We start from the raw sequence: 14,465 nt of genomic DNA, 5'->3' as shown, positions 1-14,465 counted from the left end.
CAAAGGAGGAGGCTGCAATGCTTGGTAAGAAATGTATGCATTATCCTGCCCATGTAATTGTAACCCCTCTGTACAGTATGTTCACAAAAAAAAAAATAAATTAAAAAAAAATAAGGTCGACAGTCTGCAAGGCTAACCACCAATGTTCCAATGTCTGTTTTATGTGATTATGTTTGCTCAGCAAACATACTAAAACATGGAACTCGACCCTTTGCAGTTAGCTTTTATTGATTAATAAGAATTAGGCCAAACTTGAAAGGTAGGATGGATCTCCCTTTAGAAGAAAACCTTCAGGTTAGTAAAAAACTCAGAGATAAAGGCTTCAGTAAATCAGGGATTAAACACCAGGTTACTGAGATTTGATAATAGATTTAAAAACCTAGGTAGAACTTAGAGTATGCTCTGGGCATTATCAGTTAAACCCCAAACTGGGAATAAAAGGAAGATCTATGGTGAAAACTTTGCATTGATTGATTATTGAAATTGTAATCACCATTTATGGTTTTGTGGTAGGTAATCACTAACTGCTAGACTGATAGTTCTGCTTTTGTAACTAGCTTCTTTGTTGATTGTGAAATTACTCCTGACCACCAGCGAGTGGCCTCTGTGGTTTTTGCCTTTATATTCCCTGAGCTATTTGAGTTCAGAGCTGCTCTTTGTCCCCCCGAATGACAGAGAGTGGTCCCCATGCAGAGAAATAAAACATCCTGGCTTGATCGACTGTGTGTCTGGCTCTCATTCTGGTATTCAGGAAATTTTCTGGATAAAACAGCTCATTGCTTTCAGCCTCCCTGTCTGTGGCAGTTGCCGGAAACTAATAATGATGGTAGACTGAAGAACGGTTGGCTAGGGGACAAAGCTCTTTGTTAGTCATTACGGAGTTGAGACTTTGTTCTCTTGGCTATTGGAGCCTGTGGAAGGATTATAAGATTGTATTTTAGAGAGATGGTTGTATTCCAGAGAGTTTGTTCTGGCTTTGGTCAGGGAGATGGATGGGATGGGATTGAGGAGAGGATCAGCAGTTCCATGAAAAGTTCACATGGCTAGGATGGCCTTGGTTCCCAGTGAAGGCTTTTTTTATTGCCCAGTTCTGGGGCTTGAACTCAGGGCCTGGGCACTGTCTCTGAGCTTCTTTTGCTCAAGGCTAGCACTCTACCACTTGAGCTACAGTGCCACTCTGGGCCTTTTCTGTTTATGTGGTACTGAGAAATCAAAACCAGGGCTTCATGCATGCTAGGCAAGCACTCTACCAAGAAGCTTTTGCTCACCTTGGTTTTCTACATCCTTCAGTGGGTCCACCCCTGGAGACAGGATAAAAAACATGGGAGTGGCTGGTCCTGATTCTTCAAACGAGGAAGCAAAATCAAGTGCTCTTCCCATGATGTATTTGCTTCCTAACTTCTCCTCCACAAAATCTCTGCAGAAAGAAAAGTGTGTGTGTGTGTGTGTGTGTATATATATATATATATATAATATATATATATATATACATATTATATACATACATACATACATATATATGTATAATATATCCTGGTGGGAAAATGCCAACATTCAAGAACTGGAGACTTCTAGAAAAGGGAAGGTATGTGATGGGCTAAGTAGGCTATCTTTCAAGCTAACACTTCCAATCCACACTGCTGGTCACAGGGCTGCTCAGCCTGGAATGGGGCTGCCTCTAAACCAGCATGCACTGAGGCCATCACTGAACCTTTCTGTGGATGTCCTTCCCAACATCCCATCCTTTAGGATGAGTATGGAATCCAACAGAAGCTATATCCCTGCTCTGATCCATCCTTGCCCAATATTGAAGGCCTGATTGCATTGTCTTCTTTCACATCCTGTTTTTTTTTTTTGTCTGGGCTTCCTTTTCTTTCACTCCACTAAACAATACCCTCTTCCAAAGTGGCCTGTTCTGCGCTCAACAAATCCTCATGGCGGCAATCACTTAGTGAGACCCTGAGATTTTGACTATTCCCAGAAGACACTCTGCCTGTAGGATTCCCATCCTGGCTCATTCTCCTGTAACTAATGATACAGCATGGTGGTGACTAGGTCCTGCTTACTGCCCTTTGTTGTGCCTGTTGTTGTTTTTGAACCATTTCCTCTCCATCCTAGGGGCTGCATTGGGTGAGGTGTGTTTCCCCTGACAATGTCACTTGTATCTACACACACGATGTCATCTATGGCCCCATGTGGTCACCTTGCATTCATAACCACTGTGGCCTCCAGCCTGGTTGACAGCAAATCCATGTGGACAATACTCCAGTCTTAGTGACATCAACTCAAGTGATCATACTTTTTTTTTTCTGCTTCAGCCACATAATTCTATGGCCACACCCTCATCTATGTCATTGTTTGGGAGCCTTTTCTATGCTTGAAACCATAAAACATTCAATTAGCAAAATCTTCTATCCTGACAGGTTTGTTTGCTTTTCACTGTGTTTTTCCTTCACTATTCTTTGTCTGTATTGGTATCACTAAAATGCAGGAAGCTACTTGGAATTCTTTCAGTTTCCCTGGTTATTCTTCAATCCCATTTCTTTCATAATCATTTTCAAGTCTTCTTCACTCAAATTATCCAACTTCTTTTAAGCATGATTTTAATTTTTATTGCCTTGCAAGAAAGCCTGAAGAGTAATTAGTACTAGAATGTTTTTATTGATGGATGGACTGTTATTGTAGAGTTGATATAGAGAGGTGACAGTTACATGAATCAGGTAATGAGCACAATTCTTTTTGAACCATGGCCCCTATCCCTTTTGCCTTCCTATCTTTTATACACACTCAGTTGATGAGCTTTCTACTAAAGTGATTAGAAAAAAGCCCTTCTCCATTTTCTGCCATTCATTTACATCCTTATAGCCATAACCACAAATCTTTCCTTCCTTCATCCCTTTATTTGATTTGCTAAGGATGGCTGGATCCTCCACCTATTTCCTGGATCCAGTCAAGCTCTATCTCATTAGTTAGGATTAGCTCCCTCCCTCCCTCCCTCCCTCCCTCCCTCCCTCCTTCCCTCCCTTCCTTCCTTCCCTCCTTCCTTCTCTCCTTCCTTCCTTTTCTCTCTTCTCTTCTTTCCTTTCTTTCTTTCTTCCTTTCTCTCTTTTCTTTCTTTCTTTCCCTTCATTTCTTTCTTCCTTCTTTCCCTTCCTTCCTTCCTTCCTTTTTTATTCTCTTTCTCTTTTCCCTTCTCTCTCCCTCCCTCTCTCTCTCTCTCCCTTCCATACTTGGGATTGAATTCAGGACCTCATGCACATCAGGAAAGAATTCTACCTCAGAGCTGGTATTGATCAGCATCTCTTTCCAAACTGTCCACTGCAATACTAAGAACATATATGGCCTACACATACATGGCCCTATCAACCTCAAGGGACTTTAGATTTTAGAAGAAAGACTTACCATATAATCATGACCTTGGCTCTCAGCCCTGCCAGGATGGCTATCGTGAGAATCCCCTCACTGCGTGTCTGTCCACCCCTGCCCCGACTCCCTACCTCATGGCATAGGTCATCCGGTCGGGCCGCATGGCCCTCATCATGCAGAGGCGCTGCAGGGCTGTCTTGTTCTTCCACTCCTGGGGGAACTTCTCCTTCTCAGGACATTCTGACTCCACAAACTTCTTCCAGCTTTTAGCGGATCCCTCGATGTCCCGATCCAGATTGTAGAATTCTTCCATCGATGAAAGTACCTGGGGAAGTTCAGGGAATCTTGCTCTGAATCTTACTCTAGAAAGCTGTGGGTGGGTGGGGTTGAGAGGTCCCATCCTTGTTCTTTGAATTCATCCATTCAGCCACTCATTCTTTCAAGATTAGTTGAATGTCTACGATACCTCGGGGACTTGGGAATGCAATGGTGAACACATAACAGAAAAAAAGATGGGTCTTCTTAGTTTCCTAAGTTTCTTAGGGTTCTAAGTTAAGAAGAAGGAACCTGAGGGAAGACTTGGAAAATATGTAGAATTGTCTTGGGCAGAGATAGAGATGGAAGTGAGAGGGCTTTTATGGAGATCATCAAAAGGAGCTAGAGCTGAGGTGCCAGTGGTACATGCCTAGAATCCTAGCTACTTGGGAGGCCAAGACTGGGAGGATCTTGGTTTGAGGCCAGCGTGGGTAGAAAAAATCATGAGACCATTTCTCAATTCAGTGCTGGGTGCAGTGGGCCATGCCTGTTAATCCAAGATACCTGAGAAGCTGAGATTGGGAGGTTCACAGTACCAGAGAAGCTCAGGCAGGAATGTCCAAGAGACTTCGGTATCCATGTTAGGAAAGCTGTGCATGGTAGCATGCACTTATGATCCTGGTGATGATGGGAAACCTAAAATAGGCAGATCTTGGTTCTAGTACCCTCTGTGTAGGAAGTGAGACTCTGTCCTAAACATAACCAGTAACAATGAAAGGGGTGACATTGATCAAGATGTATTCATAAATTGCTTTGTTAAATGCCAACTCCTTTGGACAACTACTTTAAGATATTAATAATAATATTAATAAAACTCAATATAAATCAAGGCTGGAGGATTGGCTCAGTGGTAGCAGGTTTAAGGCATCAGTTCAAATTCCAGTACTGAATAGAGTCTGTGGGATGGTGCATGACAGAAAGCATTGTAGTGACAAGAGAAGCCTAATTAGTGATGGGGACAAGGCAAAGCTGCAGAAAGACATGCACAAATCCTGGCCTTGCCTACTCTCTTCTCTCTTGGGGACACACACATTCCTTCCACATGGGTTCTGTGGCTTTCCAATTTCATCCTCATCACTCAGAACATAGGAACCCTTGTTTTCTGCTCAGAAGTGGTGTTGGGTGGTGTGGGTGACCATGGAAGAGGCACAGGGAGAAACGAATTCTGTTTCCAGCATCAGTGCTAACGAGTCATTGGACTTTGAGCTTGTTTGAAGGCTTCATGGGCTTTTTCTTTTTCTTTTCTTTTCTTTTTGTTGTCGCTCGTGGGGCTTGAACTCTGGGCCTGGGTGCTGTCCTTCAGCTCTTCAGCTCAAGACTAGTGCTCTACCACTTGAGCCACAGCACCACTTCTCTTTTTCTGGTAGTTAATTGGAGAAGAGTCTCACAGACTTTTCTGCCCAGGCTCGCTTTGAGCCATGATCCTCAGATCTCAGTCTCCTGAGTAGCTAGGATTGCAGATGTGAGCCACTTGCACCCTATTCTTTTCTTTTCCTTTTTCCATGTAGAAAATGAGGCCAAATAATCACCTTTCCTATTTCCTCCTGAACTGTAGACCTCATCATGCTTTGAAAACTATAAAGCCCTCTCTGGCCCTTTCCTTGGGGGCTGTCTAGGGATTGAAACAAAACTGCCAGCTGTCTTGTCTATTACTCCTAATGATGGTGAGTCCCTTGAGGGAAAGCACTTTCATGGGCATTGCCAGGCACTTAGGAAGTGGTCAATTAATAACGTTGGACATCTGGGAGGCCAGCAGGTGGGCTTTTGATGGGTGGAGAAAAACTTCAGCTGCTACAATTATCTCTCTCTGTGCTGAGGAGGCAACTTTCATCTTGTAGTCAGCCACTCCCTCTCTCTTCCCAGTTTACATCATTATCCTTCTGCAGTCCGGTTACCCCCTTGAGCATCATCTCCCTCAAACAGAGCAAATTCCTCTGTGATCCCTGTTTCCCAGCTGCCAGGACTGGATCTCAAACTACTTTCTTGGAGATACTGGTTGGAACAACCACCTTAACATTTAATCTCCTAGATGAGGGAAAGGGATGTCTGAGCCTTCTAATAAGCTAAATGGAAATGACTAACTTAATGACTTTGGACTGAGGTGCAAAATACAACTGAACTAAAACGGTAGCCCAAGAGGTAGTGAGGGGGCCTTTTCCAAAGGCTGACAAAGAAATTCATAACTGATGAGCTTTTCTAATGAAGAGCCAAATGTGCTCATTACCTTAAAGTTCCGCATTTCATGGGTCTGGAAAAAATATTCTTCACAAAAGGAAAACAATAAAAGCAGGATCTTATCACAAAAATGTCATTTGTTACTTGCTTATTAGTTCTGGAGAAACAAGGCAATCAACCTTCCTTTTTAGACAGGAAATCAGGTCCTATTCAATTATAGTTACTTGGTTTCTTTAGACTAACATCCAAGTGAACACTTTAATAGCATTTCTGGAGATCCCCAACAATGTGTACTATGTATTGTTTTGTGCTTCACCTGTGCACATCCTGGGCTCTGCAGGAATTTGATGAATCTAGACTTTTTTTTAAAAAAATAGTTTACTCCAGACAACAAACTCATACAGAGAGATAAAGCGTTGCTCATTTGCAAAAAGACTGGACAGCCTGATGAGCTCAGCTCACAAAACAGAACAAAAAAAATTGTGTGAGGCAAAACCAAGCAAAGCCAACCAAACAATCTATCTTGTGAAAGGAGAAAGGAAATAAAATTACACTATGGCTTTGGAGTTGAGCTATGTATGATGAAAGCCTATGAACCACTTATTCTTCTCAGCTTTTTCTGCAGAGGGCTTTGTGGGGTGATACTGAAAAAGGCAACTGGACTTGGCCCAATTGAGCAACAATTCTCAATTCCTCAAAGTTTTTCTTTTTCAGAAGAAATTCTACCAGGTAAGAGCTACATTATTCACAGCATGAATGTAACTTTATAGCTATGTAATTAATAATCATGATTATGGGGCTACTTTACCCCCCAAAGCATATTGAAGATCTAATGTGTTGGACTTGGAAATATGACCTTATTTACAATTATAGTTGTTTTTTTTTTGGTTGGTCTTGGGGCTTGAACTCTGGGCCTGGGTGCTGTCCCTCAGCTCTTCAGCTCAAGGCGAGCTCTCTACCACTTGAGCCACAGCACCACTTCCCATTTTCTAGTTGGAGTTAAGAGTCTCATGGACTTTTCCTGCCTGGGCTGGCTTTGAACCTTGATCCTCAGATCTCAGCCTCCTGAGTAGCTAGGATTATAGGCATGAGCCACTGGCGCCTGGCTACAAATATAGTTTTGAATCAGTGTAAGATTATATCACTAAGATGGGCCTTAATCCAATGTGCCTGGTGCCCCAGGAGAAGAGGAAGGACATAGGGAATTGCAGAAAGAAGACAGTCTTGTGAAGATTGTGAAGTCAGAGACTAAGGTTAGTTTGATGGGGCTCCAAATCTAAAAGCTAGCAGAGACGAAAATACATCCTCCCAAAGGATTTAGAGGGATGGAGACTCCCTCCAAAACCTATCAATTTTAGCTTTCTAGGTTCTGCAACTTTTGAGAGAATAAACTTTTGTCATTTTAAGTCATTAGGTCCATACTACTTTTCTTTGGGAGCTGCAGAAACCAACATATAACCAGAAAGATTTTCTATTTCCTAAACACTCACTCTGTGTCTGAAATAACAGAGAGGAGGAGGTTAGCACGGCCATTTTGCAGATAAAGAAACAGAGTCTCAGAGGAATTCAGTAACATACCAGAGGCCAACATACACACACAGACTTGAACATGAACCTAGGGATGTCTGACTCCAGAGCCTGTGTTAACTGGTTTGTCTCCATCATTGCTCCCATTCTGTAAGTGGGTTCATCCAGAACTGCTTTATAGAACACCCTTTCCATAAAGGAATCAGACTATGAATTACCATGCTCATGGTCTGGAGCCATACTTCCTTGCTTCCTGCTTTGCTTGCTTGCTTGCTTCCTTCTTTGCTTGCTTGCTTGCTTCCTTCCTTCCTCTTTCTGTCTGTCTTTCTTGTTGCTGTTTCTAGGGCTCGGACACTGTTCTTGACCTTTTCTGGTCAAGGCTAGTGCTCTACCACTTGAGCAAAAATTCCACTTCTGACTCTTTTACTAATTAGTTGAAGTAAAGAGTCTAAGGGTCTTTCCTGCCAAGGCTAGCTTTGAGCCACAAGCCTCATTCTCAGCCTGTTGAGTAGCTAGGTCTACAGATGTGAGCCACCGGTGCCCAGATCCTATTCCTTTTTGTAAGAGAGGGGACTTAGTACATTACCTAACCTACATTTCCTCCTTCATCTTCCTGAATAGTTGAGACTACAGGTCCATGCTACTATGCCCAGCTCAGGGATAGAATTTTCAATTTTATTTAATTTTAATGGCTTAAAAATTTAAGTGTAAAAACTAGAATTTGTTTCCATAACTGGAAAACTTTTAAAGGTATTTGCAATAACTTGGGTATATAAATCAGTGGTTTTAACAATAGCTTTTATGGAAGCTAAAAACAAATATTTTTGATGAAAACTTCCAATTTAAATAAGACATATGTGTAAAAATAATGTACCCCAGATTTCAAAGACTTAGTGCAAAAATACAAGATAATTTATCAATAATTATATGGTTCCAAGCTTAAGTGTCCCTCTAGAGATGCTACAGGGTTAGTTGCTAGACTGTGGAGCTTCTTGCAAATAGCAGACATTTTAGGGGGTGGGGCCTAGTGGGAGGAAGATAGGTCATTGGCAGAATGCCAATGCTTTTGCTTCCTGGTTGCCATGGAGTGAACAGTTTTGCTCAAACATAGGCTTCTATTGAAAGCAAGGGGCTGCCAGGCAGAGTGGTGCCTGTAATCCTAGCATTTAGGAACCTGAGGCAGGAAGATTTTGAGGGTTTGAGGGCAGTGTGAGATACATGTAGAGATCCTGCCTCAAACAAAATAAGAAACCAAACACAAATGAAAGCAACAGAGTCAAGTGACCATGAGCCAAAATAAACATTTACTTTCTCGCTTTTAATTTTTTTTTTCAGTACAGGCCAGGCAAGCCTTTATCACTGAGGTACATCTCCATCCCTTAACATTTTCTCTGCTAGGTTTATCTTTGATATTTTGTCATAGCGACAGAGAGCAGACTAGCAATAATTTTCATAGCACTGTATATATTGAAATTGTAAATGTTTGTTAGTAAAACTAACTTTATATACTTTTAATTTTTGGAGGAGGAGGAGGAGGATACAGGTAGTGGAGTTTAAACTCAGGGCTTCATGCTTGCTAGGCAGTTACTCTTCTACTTGATCGACACCTCCTGCCCCATCTGTTTCTTTTTGTATTTTTTAAAAATATGACTATTACAAAAGATAAAACTACACAAGTGGCACGCATTATATATGTCAGTGATATTCATTCATAGTGTGTGTGTTCTAAGGAAAGTAAATGGCTTTCAATATCTCCTCCATTGCATTTCTTCCTAGATATTTATAAATCTGTGATTTTAGTTGCCCTTGTGTCTGGAATCTTCCCTTCTTCCTTCCAAAACTTACTTTCTCATTCATCAAGTTGGGCTTAGAATGATAAGTGAAATGAAATAAAAATTGAATTATACCATTGTTATTTAGATCAAGGATTAAGCAAATTCCACCTCTCAGGCCTTATCTCTCCTATTACCTGTTTTTTTGTAAAGGAAAATTTTATGGGACCTCAGGCGTGACCTCTCATTTCCATATTGTGTATGGTTCTGACATGGTTGAGTAGTTGCTTAAATATTTATACTATGTGGCCTTGTAGAGAAGAAGTGTCACCTCCTTCTGATGTAGATGGAATCCTAAAGTTAATTAAAAGAATAGCTCTGGACTCTGAAAATGAAGCTAGGAAAGTCTTCTGAGTGATGGTGGCATTATTCGAATTAGACTGGGGTGTCCTGTAATGATTCCTTCTGGGATATCCTGTAATGATTCCTTTGAATGGGTCAGCCTGCATGTAAATAATTTTGGGATACTGTTTTAAAGTCAATAGATTAGTTTGCATGGTTCTCAAGGGGATTTTGTTGACTGAACCAACCAATGTCTCACAGGTCATATACAATGTATTTCTACCCATGTGGCATCCTTGAGATGACAAATAGCGGACAAGAAGAAAGCAGTTAGTGCTTGGTCCATGTGAGGAATTGAGGGAGGGAGGAAGTGGCTGTGGTTGCAAAAGACAAATGTTAGGAATCTCCGTAAGGATGGAACTTCATGAATCCTCACATCCTGCCATACATCATGTCAAGCTGTCCAAGTGCAAGCACAGTCTCTGCTGAACAGACCTTATGTTTTGAGATGTTTTTCAGTATGTATAGGGTGTCCAAACTAAACTAGGTTGCACATCATGGGATGAAAATGGGCTTCGTTATTTGTAATTGTTGAAACCTAATTCTCTTTATCTGTTAAGTGGAAACAAATAACACCTATTGCCATGCTGGTTGTGAGTATGATGTAAGACAATGCATTCCAAGGCACTCAGTAGACACAAACTATTACCAAATGATGATTGTCCAGGTGGGCATACATCCCCTGTTTGGAGTCTAAGTTTGAATTCACATAGCTGCCACCCTAGTTCCTGCCTGTTTTCTGGACATGGTATAGCAACATCTCCACATCAGCTCCCTGGACATGCCAATGAGTCCATCTTCCAGCCCTGAGCACTGGCAGCTTATTTGACTGGAAGCTTGTGGAGGACCCTTCTATTCCCCCCTACCTTGGAGACAAAGCACTTCACACTAGAATGAATTTACTTCTCCTCTCCTTGCCTGGGGGCGGGGGAGGGCATGGAGGTTAGCACACAAAATGGGGATAGATCTATATTCAATACAGTCCCATGCTTGAATTCCAAAAGAGAATTGATGTCTCCTTCCAACCATGAAAATATGTATTAGGGAACTTCTCTAAGAGATGAAAACTTGGCTTCTTTCTAGGGGCCAGTACTAACCTTGACGCCTCCCCAGGCCTGATTGGAGAGGAATTCCACTGGGCTGGGGGTGTCAGCCTGCACTGGAGATCGAAGCAGGAAATCCAACTCTGCTGCATTGACTTCTTGGTTCATGAGGAGAATCTGTAGTGGGGTCAGGGGGAAAACACTGTCTGCTTTAGCTTGTGGGGGTCACAAGGTCCTAGAGATCTTAGTGGCTGTCAATCAGTGTAATTATTGTTGTCTCAGACACTAGAGCTTGCCCATTCATGGCGAAGTGGGAGAGAGTGTGTATTCATGTAAATAACTTCTGGGTGAGTCTGTTTGTACTCCAAAGGTCAGAGTGATGTAAAAATACATGATGGATGACTATATGTCTGGAGTAGCAAGCATTTATCATGTATCAATCACAAACACCAAAGCGTATGTGTCTGCAATTTAATTGAGCAGGTGACACATACAAATGACATGGTTTGAGGGAAGTGTCAAAGCAACATCAATATGAATATATGCAAAATAGAAATATGTATCTGAATCAGTAATGTGAAAGGGGTTCCAAAATAGAGGCGTGGTCAACCAGCCAGGGGAAGGAAGGGATTCATTCACCAAAACAAGTAGCCTTGAATTGGGCATGGAGAAGCTAAGAGATGAAGGCAGATAGGTGGGCAATGGAAAGTGAAGAGGTTTGGAAGGGGATTAGAGAGGTGTGAGTAGCGGAGGGAAAACTTTTGGCTTGCTTAGAGACTGGATCCACAGAAGGAGGTAGGGCCCATGTTCTTTGCAAAGACCAGGCTGTTATCTAGGCTGGTGTGGGGAATACTGCATGCCAACACTAACACACACTAACACACAAACTCAGGCTTTGTAATGTGCAAAATGATGATAGGATATCTGACTTCTAGTCTTGGAAGTGGCCTTTGAGATAATGTAGCCTAAGCTACCAACTGTGTTGGTAAATTTGACTTCTAAATAACTAAGGCTATTTAGAAGTCAAAGGTAAGTGGAGGGCCGTAAATTATACGGTTTTACGATACTGAGATTAAATGAAAGACTAAGGTTTCTCCTCAAAAACACTGGAAGTCACTGGTGTACCAAGATGTTGAGAATCAAAACTGTTGAGGACTCTCAGGCAATGGCTGTGACAAATATAGAAAGTTTCATATCTCTCAGAGGAAGGTTTGGCCAGTAAATTAGCAATCTAAAGGTTAGAGAAAAGTGTGGATGAAACTAAAGCTCACACATATCTCAACACCCATCTACTATCTGGAATTGCCATTTTGTTTTATGTTCAGTGCATTTCTATTGACTGGCAATGAAAGTCAGAGGGATCATTTGAGAAGGACCTTAGGTTATCCAAGATCAACAAGAAAAAACACATTAGTTAACTAAGCATGTCTGCCATGAATAGGCCAATGTTTGATAAAGCATGTCTGTCATGAGTAGGACAATGGTTGATTAACAATGTCTGCCATGAGTAGGACAATGGTTGATTAACAATGTCTGCCATGAGTAGGACAATGGTGTGTGTATCATATTGGACCCTCCAGTCTGATAGAAATAGAAAGTTTGTCCATACTTTGGAAAGTGATATTAAGAGGATTAACACCTGATGTTTGGAAGACCTTCTGGAAACATTTTCAATTCACTTTTACCTGAAAGGTGAGCTGAGCAAGGTAGGTCAGTTTATCACACTCAAAGAGTCCCCGGGTGGTGTACTGGTACACAGAGAAAGTGATGCTATCTATTAGATTGGCCACCCGCTCCTTGAGGCTCTCATTGGGAGCTGCCCTCTCCACAGCCTTTTGGAAGATGATGCTGAAGGCCTGGGGACAGAGAGTAGCATATTAGCAACTGACACAGCTCTCTTAACCCATATAAGTGGTCTTGCTCATTTTCCATCCCATAGAAACATTTCCTCAGATAAGACTGCCAAGAAGAGACAAGGTAATAAGAAGACTTATTAGTTCTTAGTCTGCCCATATAAATTAGTATGTTGATAAGGCTACTATGGTCTCTATAGTTTGTCCCTTCAAAAACTTTTATTTAATCCCTATGATGAGGAATTAAGAGGGTGGAAACTTAAGATCACTGTGTCATTTACAGATGAGACCTTTGAAAGGTAATTAAAATTAAATAAGGTCACCCAAATCGACCCTCCGTCAGTGAATATACTCCCTTATTAGAAGGAGACAGACTAAGACATGTGAATTTCTCATCTGCACCTCAGGACTTTGCCATCAAGGCCATCACCAGAGATAGCCCAAAGACAGTGAGCCAAAATAGCTTCTTTATTAGCCCCATAATCACTAAATGAAATTAAACCTAGGGATTCACTGTCTACTCTTCTTTATGAATGGGATTTTTATGAATGGAATTGCCTTAAAAAGGTGTGGTGATAGCAGATAGTAATACTCAAGTATGATTTCAAGGTGAAAGCCAGCTTTCTTTGTCAAAATTCTTTTACACATCACCAGATTTAGAAGCATTTATTTTCTTGACTTTACCCATTTCTTCATATAAGTCAATAACTGGCTTTGTTGACTGAATACAAGTCTGAATTTGCTTTCCTAAGCCATCTCATCATCACTCTATGGCTAAACACTTCTTTTTCTCCCAAGGCATTGTTCAGTACAGATCTCATGATTACAATTAAAAAAATATATCCTTGGTCATCTCCTAACCTTGGCAGTTATTTTGGAAACCCATTAAGCAAGAAGTTGTTTTTCTAAGTGTTGGACAACTACTGTTTGATACATTTTCATTCTCTAATAGATTGATGGTTATTGTCAATGCATAGTAGTTATTCTTTAATAGATTTTTCAATGATTTCTTTTCAATGGGCTCTTCCTTTCATCAGGAAGTTCTCTTACAGAAAGGTGTGTGTGGCCACATTGGGTCCCCTTGTTGATGCCTGAACCATAGAGAACAAAAATGACCATTGGCTTCATGAGGTGGTGAGGTCAGGAAATAATGATCTTCATATCAGACGTTTTAATTACAGGCTCAGAACATGCCACAGCAGGTGGCAAAGTAGCTCAGCATAAACCACCATGTTCCTTGTTAACCAAACCCTGGGAGCTACTCTTCTTCATTTTTTTTTATGTGCACAGCAAAACCTTCTGCCTAAGTTCAATCTGATACATTGTGATGTTTACCTTTACTTGGAAGTTTTTAGATGCAATAATAGCTGTCTCCAAAGACCACAAAGAGAAGTTCAGGAAGCCTCTTATCTAGAGAACAAACTTACTGTGATGGAATGGACAGTGGTATCCAGGTGGTTGCTGTGTTTTTCTTCTAAAAAATCTATCTTTATTGAAATGACACTGATCAATAAAGAAGCGTGAGTTATGAGCTTGAATATAATGATTCACAATTCAGAAAAAAGCCAAACAAAAAAAACCCAAAAAAACTTGGTACATTTAGCTTTTTTTTTTTTTTATTATTTTGTCTATTTTGGCTGCCTTTTTCATTTTCTGTCCTAAAAAACAATCTCTTCCTTCTGGGGTGAGAACAATGCTGGTGCCAGTACGGGGCTCACTTCCAGCGTTTCTTCTACCACTATCCTGCCATGTAGTCTGGTTGCTGATACACTTTACCCTCCAGTATAGCATTTTTAGGGTTCAAACCTACTGCCTAAAACTAATCGTAAGAATTTATTTATTTACTTATTTATTTACTTATTTATTTGGTTCCAGTCGTGGGGCCTGAACTCTGGGGCCTGGGCGCTGTCCCTCAGCTCTTCAGCTCAAGGCTAGTGCTCTACCACTTGAGCCACAGCGCCACTTCCGGCTTTTTGCTTTTTGCGTATGTGGTGCTGAGGAATCAAACCCAG

General features: G+C 41.3%; 1 protein-coding gene across 1 annotated transcript in view; it reads right to left on the bottom strand.

Annotated features, from left to right (window-relative positions):
• Dnah9 (dynein, axonemal, heavy chain 9) overlaps positions 1–14,465 on the bottom strand; it is a 354,260-nt gene that overhangs the window by 69,597 nt on the left and 270,198 nt on the right. The window contains exons 58-61 of the mRNA XM_013013168.1: positions 12,286–12,456; positions 10,655–10,777; positions 3,498–3,691; positions 1,269–1,417 (exon numbers count right to left, since the gene is read on the bottom strand). Of these exons, the coding sequence (XP_012868622.1) occupies positions 1,269–1,417; positions 3,498–3,691; positions 10,655–10,777; positions 12,286–12,456 (637 nt within the window). The remainder of the gene's footprint in view (positions 1–1,268; positions 1,418–3,497; positions 3,692–10,654; positions 10,778–12,285; positions 12,457–14,465) is intronic.

The sequence above is a fragment of the Dipodomys ordii genome, unplaced genomic scaffold (genome assembly GCF_000151885.1).
Source record: "Dipodomys ordii isolate 6190 unplaced genomic scaffold, Dord_2.0 Scaffold19, whole genome shotgun sequence".
NCBI lineage: Eukaryota > Metazoa > Chordata > Mammalia > Rodentia > Heteromyidae > Dipodomys > Dipodomys ordii.
Note: the sequence above shows the minus strand (reverse complement) of the source record. Positions and strands in the feature narration are given on the sequence as shown.